Raw genomic sequence first — 15,564 nt, forward strand, 5'->3', positions numbered from 1 at the left:
ATAGCTTTAAGGTGGTGCTGGTTGGAAAGAAAGAAGTGTTTGTAAATAGTGTCTATAGTTAAGTGAAATAACCAGGTTCTGGGGAAAAAAAAGAGCAGCTAATTTGCTAAATCATTTCGGTAATGGCTGTTCTACAACTCTCATTCAAGGCTTAAGCTAACGCAGCTCTTCAGAAAGCTCAGGGCCAAACGCTCTTGAAACATTTCAGTTGAGATACTACCTCGTGGGCTGCAAACAGCCAGGGCTCTCGTGTTGAGCAAGCCCTGTTCAGAAAACATACATGCAAAAACAGACTAAATCATTACAACAGCAGAGACCAGTGCTGAACTAAGCTCAAGTCCCCAGAAAGAAATGAAGAACCAAAACAAGAAGGAGACAGAATTAAGTGGTTTTCATAACGTACCATACAACGTTGAAACGTATGAAAGCACACTGATGCAACTGGTCTTGCAGTTCAGAGTACTACACAAAATGCACCGACAGAAAAAAACAGAAAAGTTACTGGCAGGGAAAAGGCAGCTGTGCATGGCTTTGTTCCTGGCTTCTAAGTCAAGAAGGAGAAATCTCATAAGCGAACAGTTAATCCAACAAAGAAGGCAAAAGGGAGCAAAGATGCAACCCCTCATCCCCAGTGAGATGTTCTCCGCCATAGGACCTCAGCTATCCAGTTATATTACAGAAGCGTGCCTTGTAACATTTGGGAAGTATGTCTTGTAACATTTGGGATTTGTTTTCAAGAGCTACAGCGATCCACTGTAACACGGCTGAGCTGCCTTCATTCACTTTTACCAACCCTTCGTCATATATTATTTCTAATCTATTTATCACACATCTACAACCATAAACCTAATTGCACCAGCAGCTTTTAGTCATTTTCCAGTTACAACAACCTTTTGTATTTTAAAATGAACTCCTACACCACTATTTTTTTTGGCTCAAAGGATCTTTAATATTTTCTTCAAATGACAGAGCAGTCTGCTAATCTGCAACACACTCTATGCTGGGGATCACACCTATCTCGTACTTAAAGAGGAAAACACACACCCTAATTGCGCTTCACAATAATACCTCCCTGTATTCTGCAGGAAAACGGCTCGGGCAGAAACCCATTCCCGCAGAAGCATCACTCTGTATGGCCAACGCAACAACTGCAGTGTACATCCCATGTTATCACACAGGGGCGGTGTCTGTTTACCAAAAATGTTATTGATCTGTTCCCCCCCAACACACCCACCAGCAGCAGCTCTCAGCAGCATGGCTTTTTCCTACGCCCTGCACAGCAAAGCAACCTGCCTGCTTTGTCCTCCTGCACAGACACTGAGTTATCCCATAAGGTGAAATAAATGCGGTGGCTCTAAAGCCCAAGTGGAGAGGCAGCCCTTCCCCAAGGTCTGGCTGCCTGTGCCACTGAGCATCAGTGCATAACACAGATCTTCTTTTAAGGGGGAAAAAAAACCCAATCACTATTCAGTACCGCGACCCAAACCCAAGCATGCCCATTTTGCTGTACGTGTACAGATCTGTTTCCTCTTACATTTGAATTATGTAAAAGCGTTCTGAAAGATAAGACATCCGTGGGCTAATCTGGAAGTTCTTCAAACGACAGCGAAACGTCTTCCCGTAGAAAACCGAGGAGAGCCAAGAGCTCGCTGCCGAACACCAGATTTTTATCTCCGATAAAAAGAGCGATTTGAATGAGCTGATGTTCCCGAACGACCGAAGCTCCGTTCCCAGCACGGCTCCTGCGCCAATCCCCGCTCGCCGCCGCACGGACGGCCCCGCGGAGCTGTCAGCAGCGGGAACACTGCTGAAAACGCGAGGCCGACAACGACGCGTCGGGAAAAGCGTTTTTCCACCTTTCCGCCGCTTCCGAGGGCAAAATGAAGACGGGGCGAGGCCCCGCGCTCCCACCTGCAGCCTCCGCTTACCTGACGGCCACCCGCACCGAGCTCTCGTCCTGGCCGGCCGACATGGTGCCGCGAGCGGGAGGAGCCGGGGACGGCGGCCGAGGCTCCCGCTCACCTCCTCCGGAGCCGCGCTCCAGCCATTTTAGGTGCCGGAATGGCTAAGGTAGAGCCGCGGAGCGCGGGGCGGGCCCGCCGCTCCTCTGCCCCCGCCCCGCCAGTCCCTGGGCGGGGAGCGCCGCCGCTGCGCCACTCGATCCGGCGCTCCGCCGGCCGGGGCTGAGCCGCGGGGGATGAGCTGCGGGCGCCGGCCCCGGCCCCAGCTCCGGACCCGCTGCAGCCGCAATGCGTCACGGCCCCGCCCCGGGCCGGCGGCTGGCGCGACGCGGGGATGCCGCCGCCGGAGCCCGCCGAGCGGCCGGCGATCGGCTCGTTCCTGGTGCGAATCGCGTCCTCGAGCCCGGCTGTTTTGCCCCCAAACAGTCCGCGTTCCTCGGGACGGCTTTCCGTGCCGGTAGGCCCGCTGATGTGCGTGAAAACCTCGCCGGGCGAGCTGCGGGCGTGAGTCGAGCGCTGCTCAGCTGAGCCGCTCCGCAGGCGCTGGGCCCATCCCGGCGAGCAGCATCGCTGGGCTATCGGCGTTTATTTACATCGCGTTTACAATGCAAGCTAAAAATAAACCTCTTAAGCAAACGCGGCAAGCGCGAAGGTTAATATGCTTCGGCTCTAACAGCTTTAGTAATGTGGATACTTTCTTATCCAAATGTATCCGGTGTTTCTTTCCTGCTGACACGGCGCTAATGTAACAAAAGCATGAAAGCCAAATCTGCAGTTGGGCATCTCCTGCTGGGTAGGCCCCAGCGCGGCCAAGCACGCCGGCATCACCCCGAGCGTGCGTGGGAGCTCTCGCGTGCCCCTGGCCGCGTCCAGTCCTCTGTGTTTTGCATTGGAGACACACTTGGCAAACAAAGTCTCCCTTAACGTTACTGCAGATGGGTCAGTGTTGGTGTCTGAATCACAAAGGATTTACCCTCACGACAAGGAATCATTATCCACAGTGCGATTAAAGAGGAAGTGTTAAGGCTGTAGAGACTAGTCTGGGAAGTAAAACATTTCTCTTCGAATTTATGGTTATTCCAGTCCTACTGTGTTATATGCACGTTTTCTATCTTAAATATTTCAACTCAGTGCAACACTCCTCTGAAATTGATATAGTGAATGACATTTATCTTCTTGCCGTGTTTCATGTGAGTTGCCTCATCTGTGACCATCCAGATGTAAAGTAGGAAAAAGACAGAGCTCCTATCTCTTTAAAGGCAGATTTTCTCTGTACCCCCATTTCCAGAAAATACACAATCCTTTCGTTAATGTGAAGTGTTTTATTTTGGCTTTTCCTTGTTCTTTGAACAGACATGTGAAATCTCAAAGCAAAAGAAAGAGCTGTGGAAGTCCCATTTCCTGATGCTCCTTGGCTTGTCCATAATAGGACCTGCACATCTGTTCAGATCATCTTTCCATAAAGGGGACAAACTGCAGTGCCAGGGAGTATCAGGAGAATTTCCCTCTGCAATCCCTGTTCAGTGTGTAGAGGACAGCTAGGGATGTCCCTCCCTGGCAGCAGCACTGTGTCACAGCTGGTGCACTTTCACCCCCTCTGTTCTCCTGCCACATGATTCAGTGCCGTGTGCCATTCACTGGGGCAACCAAAGAAAGATCTGTGTTTGGGAGGGCAAGGGCTATGGCTGACAAACACAGGCACACACGTGCATGCACACCCTGCCCAGATGCTGAAGCTCCTCACAGAGTTCTTCAAGCAAGCATCAGAAACTACAGAGCCTAAAATTGTGAGCAAAGTGTGGCTTCAATGAGCAACTCAATTGACTGCAGTGCAGTCAGCCACCCTAACGCCAAGCAGATCACAGCTAGGTGTCCAAGATCTGTCTTGAAGTGTGTCATCCTTGTGGACTACCTGTCTAGGCCCACTGTACCAGTTGATCCTGAAATGGCCCAATTAAAGTACTGCAAGACCACTTAAAATAGTAGAGCCTTCACTTTAAAGTATTTCAGCTGTGACAATTTTCTAGTGCTGACTAAGCCATTTCTAACAAAGGTTCAGAAGGTTTGTTAGGGCCATGGTGTAAGGGGGCTAACAGTGTCTTCTTTGACCTGGAGAAAACACCATTCCGTTCTGAGATTCCACTGTTGGAAATAATAGAAGTTGGTACTGACATTTCACAACCATGAGGTTGTATCTCATAATATTTTTCCATTGATTTGATTTTTAAGATTTAATCGTTCAAAACCGTATCAGATAACAGCCTCACATTCATTGTATAGCTGTCATGTTCTCCAGTGCTTCTTCTGCACTAAGTAGAGGAAATAGCTAAGATATCATCTTATTTATGAATACTGTTTTCATGAATTTGTATGATAAATTAACTTACTAACTACATCCCATCCACAATGTATTCCATGATCCTGGAATGGTATATAGTGAAGCCTAAATGTATATGCAAACTCTGCAGAAAATTTGCATTCTAACGAGCAACTTTTTTTTTCTTCACATTCATATCATAGTTGGAAAAAATGAAGATATTTTTGTTCCTCGTGTAAGTGATCACAGATTTTCTCTATAGATTTTTCCTTGCCCGAGTCTGTCATAATTCTATAAACTCTATGACCCAATAATTAGCAGTATTCCATCATCATCTGACACAGGAAGGGTGACTGGACTCTCTTGAAACTGGGTTTCAACAGATGTTGCTGATTGAAATCAATTCAGCAATATTCACTCTTTAGCAGTAATCACTCTATTTTAATGAACATTAAGCTCTTTAACATTGAAGAATACACAGCTTCCAGGTTTAATCTTGGCAAAAGTCAAACCTCTGTTTGCATTTCCCATGTGATGCCTCAGGGTTTTGCAAAACATTTTTTTCACAGCCAGCTCTTCAAGGACCTTCTCCCCATGCTAAGCTGAACTTCTAGAAACTGCTGCAACTTGATTTTGATGGATTTTCTTGAAGTTTTCTTCTCTGGCTTCCTTATTTCAAACTGCAGGTCTTTGAAAGTAGTTAAGCTTATTGAAGGCATCTCAGATGCTTTCTATTTTCTTCTCATCACCCCCGGAGATTTTTGATAAAACACAGAGGAAAGTGTTAAGCCACTCTAAACTGGCAGGCAAGAAGGTACCATGGGGGCCTTTGGTTCCAGTACCTTCTGAAAACAGACTGCTGAAGAAAAATGTTTCTTGGCTCATGATGGGATGAGGGAAAGTACATTCAGAGCTGAGAAAGAAGAAGGGAGTGCAAGATCACGTTTGCATAATCAGAGAAGCAGCAGATAAGGAAAGGAAGCAAGCTGGTTTAGCATAGACAACTCTGGATAGAGGGTGGTAGAGAAAACAGAAGGGATGGGGTGGAGAAGGAAGAGAGATCTCTGGAGCTGAAGCCAAGTGATGGCTCTGCACAGTTGTTCCTGGAGCTCAGGAAGCACTAGGAACTTCCAAAGCAAGAAAAAAGGAGGTGGTTCTTTTCTTTCAGGGGCCTGATTTAGCTGAGGGTTGTTAGAGTTAGAGTAGTGTGGTTAGGTTGTGGTTGGACTCAATGATCTTTAAGGTCCTTTCTAACCTGAGTGATTCTATGATTCTATGATTTTATCTACCTTCCAGAAACTAAATGATCTGGAAAAGAGAAAATACAGTTAAAAGAAACAATTGATTAAGGGAACATATCTGGAGCTGAGAAGAAGATTCAATGGGAACAGGGTCGGTATGTACACAACTGCATTCAATGAAGAAATAAGAATTTCTTCATGAACTAGCACTTTCTATGCACAAAATCTGCTCTGTATCACTATACCACAGTAACAAAGCAGTACAAAACTGTAACAAAACAGTCATTCTCTCCTCTTTGCAGCTCAGTGTGTTTGCACTGTACAACAAAAATGTGCTTATAGCCATACAATTGTTTTTCTTTCTACAGGACCTAAATACTGTGGTAGCTTGTACCAGTGCAACTGTAGTCTATGCTAAGATACACCAAGAAAAATGTTTTGATATAAATACAGACATTGCATGCAGCCATGTAGCACACATGAATTGCTACTGCTGGACTGGAAGAAAATGAAGAAGGCTGAAATATGTCTCTGAAAAAATCCTCCCCAAGAGGGATCATAACAGATACATGGCTAAAAACCATGAGTTTGTCTAGGATGAACCTGCCTTTTATATCACAGTGTTTTATTTTTTACACACTGTGAACACAGTGTTGTGTTTACAATAATGTAATTCATTTTAATGATTTATGATAACACTATTCTAATCTGGCACAGGATTAGGAAGGTTATAACCCAGGTCTGGGAAGGATGAGGTCTTACTGTGGCGCTGGGCCATTAAATACCTTCCAGGGTGTAGCTAGTTCCTGCAGGGAACTCTGTACCGTGGTCAGAAATGTGTGCTCCTACATGTGTGGCCAACTGTCTTACAGGTTTGAGCCAAAGCAAGCACAGTTCTTCTCATCCTTGCATGAGGAAATGGAGGTGAGAAGAAAATGAGAATTAGAGATGTCCATAGCAGAAATGGTTGTCAGAACCAGTATCAGGGCTGATTCAGGGGCCTGTAGTAGTGTTGTTAGACCACACCTTTATGAGATGAATTATTAATACAAAAGCTGCACGGGAAATTCATTTCTGCTGCCTCTCACCAGAGCCAGCTGTTCAGACTTGAATGCATCAGAGTTGCACAACACCAATCTTGCCTTTAGGATACAGTTACCCAACACGATGGGCTTTTCATAATAACCCTCCCAACAGTACCCTCATCTTTCCTCTGTCCCTCACCCTTCCCCCATCCCCATGACGCTGTCAACTTTGGGTTCAGACTGCACTTGCAGAAGATACCAAGAGGCAGGAGTCCCACACACACAGTATTTGTGGTGGCAAGGCAGCCTCCTGTCAGCAGCTGTGCAGTCTGCTCTAGATAAGACAGAAAAAATTAGCTCACACGTTTAAATACCAAGCATCGAAACCCTGGCACATTCCAGATTAAATCAGTTTTAAGTTTTCCACCTGTGGGAAAATGCTCTGGTGAAATTAGTTCCAGTGAGGTCAGGAAAGTTTCCATTTTCCTGCAGAACCTGCTGATGGCTATTAGTAGGGGTAGGTCAGTGGGTAGATTTACGATCGCCCTGTCCTTCTATGTTGCTCCCACAAACCTCCTCCTTTCTGTGCTCACAAGACATGGTATGTTTAAGCCCCAGATTGTGAGTTCCTTGGGTTTGTGCATGTTTTACAATTTTTTTTAGATGAAATCCCATTTCCTAATTGCCATCCTTAGGCATTACCGCAATAAAAGCAATAAATAGTAATAACAAAAAATAAGGGTGGAAGACGGGTGAAGAAATGACTAATTGCCTACACATACTGGGACCACAAGCCACAAGCAGCACCAGAGCTTGGGGAAGAGCAAGTGGGCGGTGTGTCACCTGCAAAACAGAGGGTTGGGCAGGCAAAGAATGGGTCTTGCAAGAACAAACTGAGAGTCTTCAGCCTGATAGCATCATGGAATTTATAAATTAAGGGATGACAGCTGTAAATTAAACATGGCACAAGTTGTTTTATTCTCCATATGTATACAGCCTGGTTTGGCACTCTCATGAAATTAAAATGAGTAGTTGCAACAGAGGTGTAACAAGCTTCATATAAGAAGGAGTTTCCAGACAGAGCTTGCTATGGAGGGACCACTGCTGTAAGAAAAGAATTGTGTTGATCTATGGCAGCAACAGACGGCCCTACTCCAAGCTCTGCAGCAGCCTGCAAGGCTCACCTCTCCTTGCCAGGAAAATCTGTGCTTCCAGTTCTGTGCTGGGCTCTCCTACCCATGGCAGAGACAAGGCATCAGATCGCTGAGTTAGCAGCCACTGCTGAGCAGCCATTCCTCATCTTCCTCTGGAAGAATGCAACGTGTTGAGCTTTGCTTTCCTTAATATTTATCCAAAGTAGTTTTCATGCCATTCGCTGCATATGAATTGTTTGGGAATGCTTGGATAGTAGGCAGAACAGTGAAGGACTGAATCTTATTTAAATTTGTAGCTATGGACAGCGTGCAAGTGTACATTTTGCTGCTGAAATGAGACAGTATGTCCTTGCACTGCAGCAACAAACTTCTGGAATCCATTGCCACGGGAGGTTGGGGAAGCAGACTATTAGCAGGCATCAGAAGGGATTAGACAAGATTTGTGAACAACATCTCCATTACTAGCTAATAAAAGGAACAGACAGGTCAATGCCTGTTATCTCAGCAGTCTGGGAAGAGGGAGAGGTCAGGTTCATGTGCAGGGACCTCACAGACCCATGTGCGGACTTCAGATCTGTGTGTTGGCGAGCCTGTGCAGGATGTTGTGTAGCTACACCAGAATTGTAACTGGTGCTGGGCACATGTGTCATTTTGGGGTTTTGGTCTGACTCCAGAACATTCATCTCCTGTGGTTTGGCTGGTTAAAGTGCCTAAATGATGCTCTTCCCACCAAAGGGTCACACAACCATGATGCACTTGAAAGGGAACTGACTGTCACAAACCATTCACTTAGGGTTGGAAAAATAATTGGTAACAGTGAGGTGGAGAAAAACAGAATATTATGTTACTACATTAGGAGTTAAGTAATTGTTTGTATTGACAATTTGGAGCAACACCAATAGGGCTCACTGCAAATAGTGCACAAAAGCAGATAATCCTTAATTTGACACTGAAAGAAAGAGTGGGCAGGCAACCAGTCATGACCTTGCAGCAAACTCTTTTTCCAGCAGAGGGGTCTGATGCCATTTAACTTCTCCTCCCATCATTTCTGAACATTTCTATGGCCCTTCTTGGGAGCTTTTCCAGCTCCATCTTGCCTGAGATCAGGTGACCGGACTGGCAGCTGCACACATGATTAGGTGCACCATGGATATTTACCAGAGCACAGTGATGCTCTCTGTTTTTCCCAGTCCTTTTGCAAATGAGCCCTGAGATTGTGTTTGTCTGCTTGACAGGCACTGAGCTGACATGTATTATCTCTAATTGAACATCTTTTTTTTCCTGTACATAATGAACTCTTTCTTTTTTTTTTTCTTCAAAATGAGAAATCATTTTCTTCTCTGTCCTTGTGTTCAGAATTTCTTTTACTGCCTGTTAGCCATGAGTCACTCTGTATTAGGAGATCTTTCTAGATCTTTTCATAACTGTGGAGTCATCATCCCTTTGTCTGCCTTTTCATGGAAATACAGATTTCAGCAAAGATTCTCATGAGACTGCTGATAACAGCACTGACAGATTTCTACACTGACAAACCAGAGGCTGCCTATAGTAAACCAGCAGGAATGAGGAAGAACTTTAATGACAAGGGGAAAGACTTAAAATAACTTATATATACATTATAGGCATACCCAGCTAAATAACAGCCAGAGAGAACATAACTAAATAAACAAATATTTGGAGGGAGTGAATGAAGGCTGTGTTAGGGTGGAATGCAGAGATGCTGAGAAGAACACAAAGGGAAAGGGAACGTGTAGGATCACAGGAACGGATTTGTCAGCAGAGACCTGTGTGTGCAGACAGGAGAGAACCTCTCAATGGAAGTAAGAAATCCCTTACCACCAGGGCACTGCAAACAGCACTGGGAAAAAAGAACCTGAAGCAATCTGACTGCACAGCTTGATGGATGTCTCCAGGCTTACAGAAGATTATCAACTAATCAACACAGGAAAGCATTGCTTTTCAATTTGTATTTCTGCTTATGGGTTTTCTTTTCTTTGAGTCAGGTCCTGCTGGAGTAAATGGGACACAATATCATAAAAAAAAAAAAAAAAAAAAGAGAGAGAGAGGAGAAGAAGAAAAGAAGAAAGAAAATAAAAAAGCCTATCTTTCTCACACCCAATGAGTAGTAACTTCGTAGAGAAAAGAGCACCACCTAGCGCTACGCGCTGATGATGATGCTGCAGCGTCATGCTCATCTTCCTCCTGCACTGCCTGATTCCGGCGTTCTCCCACCGTGTGCCCAGCCACGTTTGCTCCTCAGCAGCAAGGAGCACCCCGCTCCCGAGGAGGAGAGCAGCTGGTTTGCCCAGAGCCCATTCTGTGCAGCCTGGATGAGGCAGTGCCTTGGGCACCCGGTTAACATAATTATGGTGATTGGTCTGAATCATCCAGGCCAGATTCTACCATCCTTACTCATGCAGAGGAGACCTGCACCTCGCTGATGGGCCCTGCTGCTTCCACTGGAGTGAAAAACATTAATCAACGCTTACAAGGCAGGCTTGGGAAAGCAGAAGACTCCTGCACTTCGAAAAACAGGCGGTGTTCTTTGTGTTTCCCTTCTGATTCTACACTCATGCCAAGCTTTTAAGCTTGTCTTTATGCAGGTGAAAGCTCTATGCTTTTTTATTGCCTTTTTTTTTTTAATTAAAATCTGCAGGAGGGAGATCTTCAATGAAAACATCGCTTTCCATGAGAGTTGCCTCTGCTGTCATTAAGATAGATCATATGCAACCTTAATTCCTTTTTTTCTGCATTTATTGTTAAAATCCACGTTGCTGGCTTTGTTTATGTCTTTTGGTCATTAATCCATATAATGTTTGTATTTGTACTTTTAACACTGAACACCTCCTGTTCTGACTCACAGCTTCACGTTTTATGTCGCAATGTAATTAAAATATCATAAGAAAGGAAGAAACAGGTAAATCAACTCGGAACGATTCTGCACCAGCTGTCGTTATGTGTTATGTAAATAGGTCCAGACTTGATGATACTTGTAGCATCAGGTACGTGGGTTAATTTACATAAGGATGTCTATAGTAAAATGTCATTTAAATACCTTATTCCATTTACATTTTTGAGTTTCCTAAGTGATCTTCATGAGCCGTGCTACCATGGCTAGATTCAGTTAATCTAGTGATAGAATTATTTCTTCTACCTGTGAAATAATTCAGCATCGCACTGAACATCTCAACTGGAAGATGATAAAAATCAGTTCTTCAGTTTTTTATACAACCTCTGATTTGCAAAACAAATTTTATCCATGGAGATTTTTATTTCTACTCTATAATCCTACATTTTACCCTATCCGCCACTCTTTACCAAGGGAATTCTTCAGATGAGAAAGAAATGATCTGTGTTATCCCTGTTTCTGCCAGGTTCCTGTAGCTTCACTGCTGCAATGACTGCCATGCACAGATACCACTTGTCACCATTTCTTATTTGCTAGAGGATTTTTCTTTTCAAATTTCCTGGTGACTTGGTTTGGATGATTTTCATTATAAGCATGCTGTTCTTTTAACTTCAATGAAAGGAACCTTGATTTATTCTGATATATAAATTTGTTTGCTAAGAAAAGACAGCAGAATTTGACTGTATTGGCATGTAAACGTGGACATACGCATATGCTGTTAAATAAGAGTGATGCAAAGTGTGAGTTGTTATAAAATAGTGATGGTCTATGATCACATAGTGCCAAGTTACTGCTTGGGCTCCATGGGACATCAGTGGGGAGGCTGGCAAATAAACCTGGGGTATGATGTCTGTAAGCATGCTGGTTCCCATTCTTCTGGGCAGGTTTCAGCTGCTTTGTTGGGAAGGAGGAAATTTTCTGTACAGCTTCTGGCCTTGGGATTAGACCCTGTCTGCACCATCTCAGCAGATGAAGGGGGTTTTCTGCTGCTGCTCTCTTGAAAGTCGTCTTGAAAGTGTGATGTTACATGAAGGACATTCTCAATGTATCAAGACTACTTGGCTCTAGAAAACAGATTGCATGTTCATTAGAGCACACATACATAGGGCTGATGTCTGTAACTGCAATCACCAGTTACTGGTTAATGGGAACTACCAGCCAGCTACTGTATTCCCAAAGACGTACTGTTCCCTTCACAAGCACACACGTGAGAAATGGGCTCCAAGAGCTCCCACTACAGTGATATGGGACATGTGCAGAGCTGATAACATGCCCAGCTCTGCTGGGGGATCGCCAAATACACACTCCTGTCCCAGCGTGTCCAAGAAACTCCAACCACTGTGGCTGTGCTGATGCCTATGGGTCAGCAGTGGTCGACACTGTGGCTCTGTAAGGGATGTACTGTCTACAAGATGTCATGGGATGAAATAAATTGGAAAAGGCAGTCCCTGTTTTTGCATCTTTCCTGCAGTAACAACTGTGAGGAAATTGGGAGTGACTGCAGGGAGTGTTATCTCATTGCACGTGAGTTTGATTCTGTCATTGCACTGAGCAACAGAATTTAACACCTATTCATTGTTGCGCTAGCGACAATGTAATTAACTAATTAGTAAGGACAAATTGTTAAAAATACTGTATTGAAGCTACGCTAAATAAAATAGCCTGTGTACTTCTTTCTGGGAGAGTTATGAGTTCATGCTTTTCTCCTTAGGAATCAAATGAACTGCTAAGAAATAAAAACCAAACCAGCAATTCAAAGCCAATCATACTCTGCTATGACTAAATCAGGTGCAATAAGGGACTGGCAGCTGCACAAAGGTTGGGTTTATGGCCTCATGCAGGGAGCAGAGCACGTAGCCAGGAGCAGATGAGATCCCTGCTGGCACCAAGGGTTCAGCACTGCCTTCCCCAGCCTGACAGTGAGGTTTGGGTTTACAAGGAAACCAAAGCTACCAGTCCTGCCCTTCAGACTGAGCGGTCCTGCTGCCAGGTCAGGTACCCTGGCTCCACAGGTAAAGCAGAGGCATTGCCAGGGTTTGGGGAAGGAAAGCCCCACCTCTTAAAACTGAGCAGCTGTGATAATGTCAGCCTGGAAGGGCTGGGTTCCCAGGACACCTCTTTCTTTTCCTTGTGCCCCTGACACTGTGCCCATTCTGGAGGAGGTTCTGCAAGGGTGAGGCACTTTGCAGACAAGAAACCAGAGTCCAGCTATGCTTTATCCACAGCTTTTGCAGTAGGAAACAAATTGCAGCTATTTAAAAACTGTCACAGACTAAAGATTTTTTTGTTCCCAGACTGTCTGTTTCTAGTTATGGTTTTGTTCTGTGTTTTTAGCTAGCATATAATTACCATGAATTATAGAGCAGAACAGGGTGTGTGTAACCACACCTCGAACAAGCTGGTTCTCATTGGCTTGAGCAATGGCTGGAGCAGTTTAGGTTCCCAAGCACAGCTTTGAAACACACAGGCTGGGAGGCCTGTGCAGAAAGCTGGGCTGCATTAAAACTGACCCAAGTGACATATTGTACCTCTGGTGACACTGATATTGCACCCCATATCTCTTCAATGAGCCTTGAGGTGCACGTAGAAACATAAAAGCCCACACATTAGAACAATATTGAAGAAGATACAAGTACTTGCTGACAATTACTTTTAGCATATGCCTGTTAAATCCTTCTTTTCATGTTTGGGCAGAGAAAATACCCATCTCACAGATTTTGAGCCAGGACAGTATCTCAGTTTAGGCCTTGTCCTGTTGCAGAAGCCTTTCATTCATTAGAAGCCTTCAGGAAGTGTCCTAGAGGCTCAACACGCAGGGGATTTTAAAATGCTGATGCTGACAAATGCTGAAGTGAAGACCAAATCTGTGGCTGAAATGCTCAGTAGCAGAGCACGCTGGCAGACAGCCACCCAGCCCACCTGGCTGGGAATCACTGCTGTTGCTCCAGCCAAAATAAGATATAGCTCATTATTATTGGATAATAAGTCCCATCATTTATGGCAATAAAATGTATAGGCAATATATGTTGACATTTAGCCTTCCAAATTACTTATTTCAGCACAGATCTAATTTTGCAGGTAGGATAATATAACGGTGATGTAGAAATTAGTCTGAGAATCTCTTAGTACTTGTGCTTCTGGATGACGAAGGAAACTGCAGTGAATTAAACCTTCTCTCTATGCAGATGTTTGCAGGGATGGTTGATGGGTGCTGAACATGAAGAAGTCGCAAAGCTCTATAAAGAATATTTCTATATTGATTTCAATTCCAGTATCTTTCACTACAGGAGTTAAGGTTTCCAGATTGAAGGCCCTAAGTTAGTATTTGAACAGTGAATGAACCAATTTACTTGGTAAAACTGATCACATTTTACTGCTGGGTGAACTGTGGGACCAAGTTCTGCCTCACCTGCCACTTTGCTCAAGGTGAAGTGTATGACGACACAAAGGCCTGGAAATGGGAAACATTTTGTTTTCTCTGCAGTGACCAACTGAACTGCAGAAGCCCCTGCTGCGAGATATTCCTCAGACCAAAATCCAAAGTAATATTCAGAAGACAATGAGGACGTTCTGTGCAAGGTACTCCAGCTGGGTTAGGTAAGCAGCTGAGCTACTAGCGGCCTGTACTTTGCAGTGCAGGGTAATAATTAACAGCGATAAATAAATACACATGCCAAAGTCCAAGCCATATAGTGAATAACTGCCATCATAGAAAACATCCCCTATGGGCAAATTTTGATGTAAGTGACAGCTAGGCAGTCTCTGATTCCATTCAAGCCCCTCAGACATCAACCAAAGCCAGCACAGCCCCTCATGCACACAGCAAACCCTGAGTGCCGCTGGAGCCAAAGCAGCAGAGGGAAGGCCCTCTAAGACTTTCACCCAGAGGCAATTCCTTCCTCATCTGAACCAAGGAAGCTCTTCCACCAGAGCAGTGTTTGCCACAAAAGCCTTCATGAAGCCTTTTCTGCCTCACCCTTCAGCCGGGTGCCAAAAAGTTGTGCCTGGTGCCTGTGGGCCCAGCACCCAGTTGCACACTGCATATCATAATGGTCACCACCACCCAGTTTGCCCTTCAGTCCTCAGCATAACCATGTACTTCTGCAGGATGCTCCACTACATGATCTGCCCTTGCTGTAGATTTTCTATCTGATCATGCAGCCTTACTTTTAACCTATCCATCACGTTCTGTCATCTGAACTTTTATCTGCATTGCTATCTTCAGCCTTGTGCTGTGCTATCTTCTGTTGCCCAACGTGCTTTATAAGTTGATTTGTGGGTAGCAAATGCTGTGATTTATGTGTTCCGATACAGCCCCCACTTTAGTTATCAGTAAAATCTTGAGAAATCTCTTCTAGGAGGACTGACATTTTCCAGTCTTGGCTCAGTTTGAAGGTATGTTGTTGCCGTTAAATGACATAGATATAGATAAAAGAAAATGTTTTATGAAACATCAGCGTTGCCATTCTTGTTGCTTTATAAAGAAAGCTGAAGATGTGATGTTTTTCATAATTCCCCAGCTCCTGCATGCTCATAATTATGAAAGAGCAAAACCATTCAGTGCTTTTGTAAAAGAAATTATCCAACACTCAAATTCAAAGTGGAAAATTTAGATTAACCATATTTTGAAGGCTCCAAAATCTAAAATACACAGATAAAAATATCCATTATTTATTGTTTTGGAAGTATAACACTATTTTGAAGCTGAGATTTTTGAGGCGTGGTGTTAACAAACCTGAAATCTTGCTATTCCTCTTCACCTAAGTATCCCAAATGGAAACAGACGATGCAAGTAGTCCCCAGCAAGTAGCACCTAGCTGAGAAGCGTGAAGAAACAGGTTTTGAATCACCAGGGAAATGGCATCAAAATACACCTGGGTAAGGACAAGCAGGGAAACATTGCATCACGTCCCCTAAGTCTCCCAGCCAGCTGGCTGCAGCATGTGACAGCACTGCTC

At 44.5% G+C, this 15,564-nt stretch overlaps 1 protein-coding gene across 8 annotated transcripts in view; it reads right to left on the reverse strand.

Annotated features, from left to right (window-relative positions):
* Positions 1 to 2,162, reverse strand: part of KIF21A (kinesin family member 21A) — an 86,102-nt gene extending 83,940 nt beyond the window's left edge. For 3 of the 8 annotated variants that reach the window (XM_065743572.1, XM_065743571.1, XM_065743578.1), the window contains exon 1: positions 1,929 to 2,162. In XM_065743572.1, coding sequence (XP_065599644.1) covers positions 1,929 to 1,972 — 44 coding nt within the window. In that variant the 5' untranslated portion in view covers positions 1,973 to 2,162. The remainder of the gene's footprint in view (positions 1 to 1,928) is intronic. The other 5 variants (XM_065743577.1, XM_065743576.1, XM_065743575.1 and 2 more) reach the window with 3 other exon arrangements.
* Between the last annotated feature and the right edge of the window lie 13,402 nt (positions 2,163 to 15,564).

Source organism: Cyrtonyx montezumae, unplaced genomic scaffold, assembly GCF_038088225.1.
Source record: "Cyrtonyx montezumae isolate F1298 unplaced genomic scaffold, pur_monq_1.0 scaffold_3, whole genome shotgun sequence".
Lineage (NCBI taxonomy): Eukaryota > Metazoa > Chordata > Aves > Galliformes > Odontophoridae > Cyrtonyx > Cyrtonyx montezumae.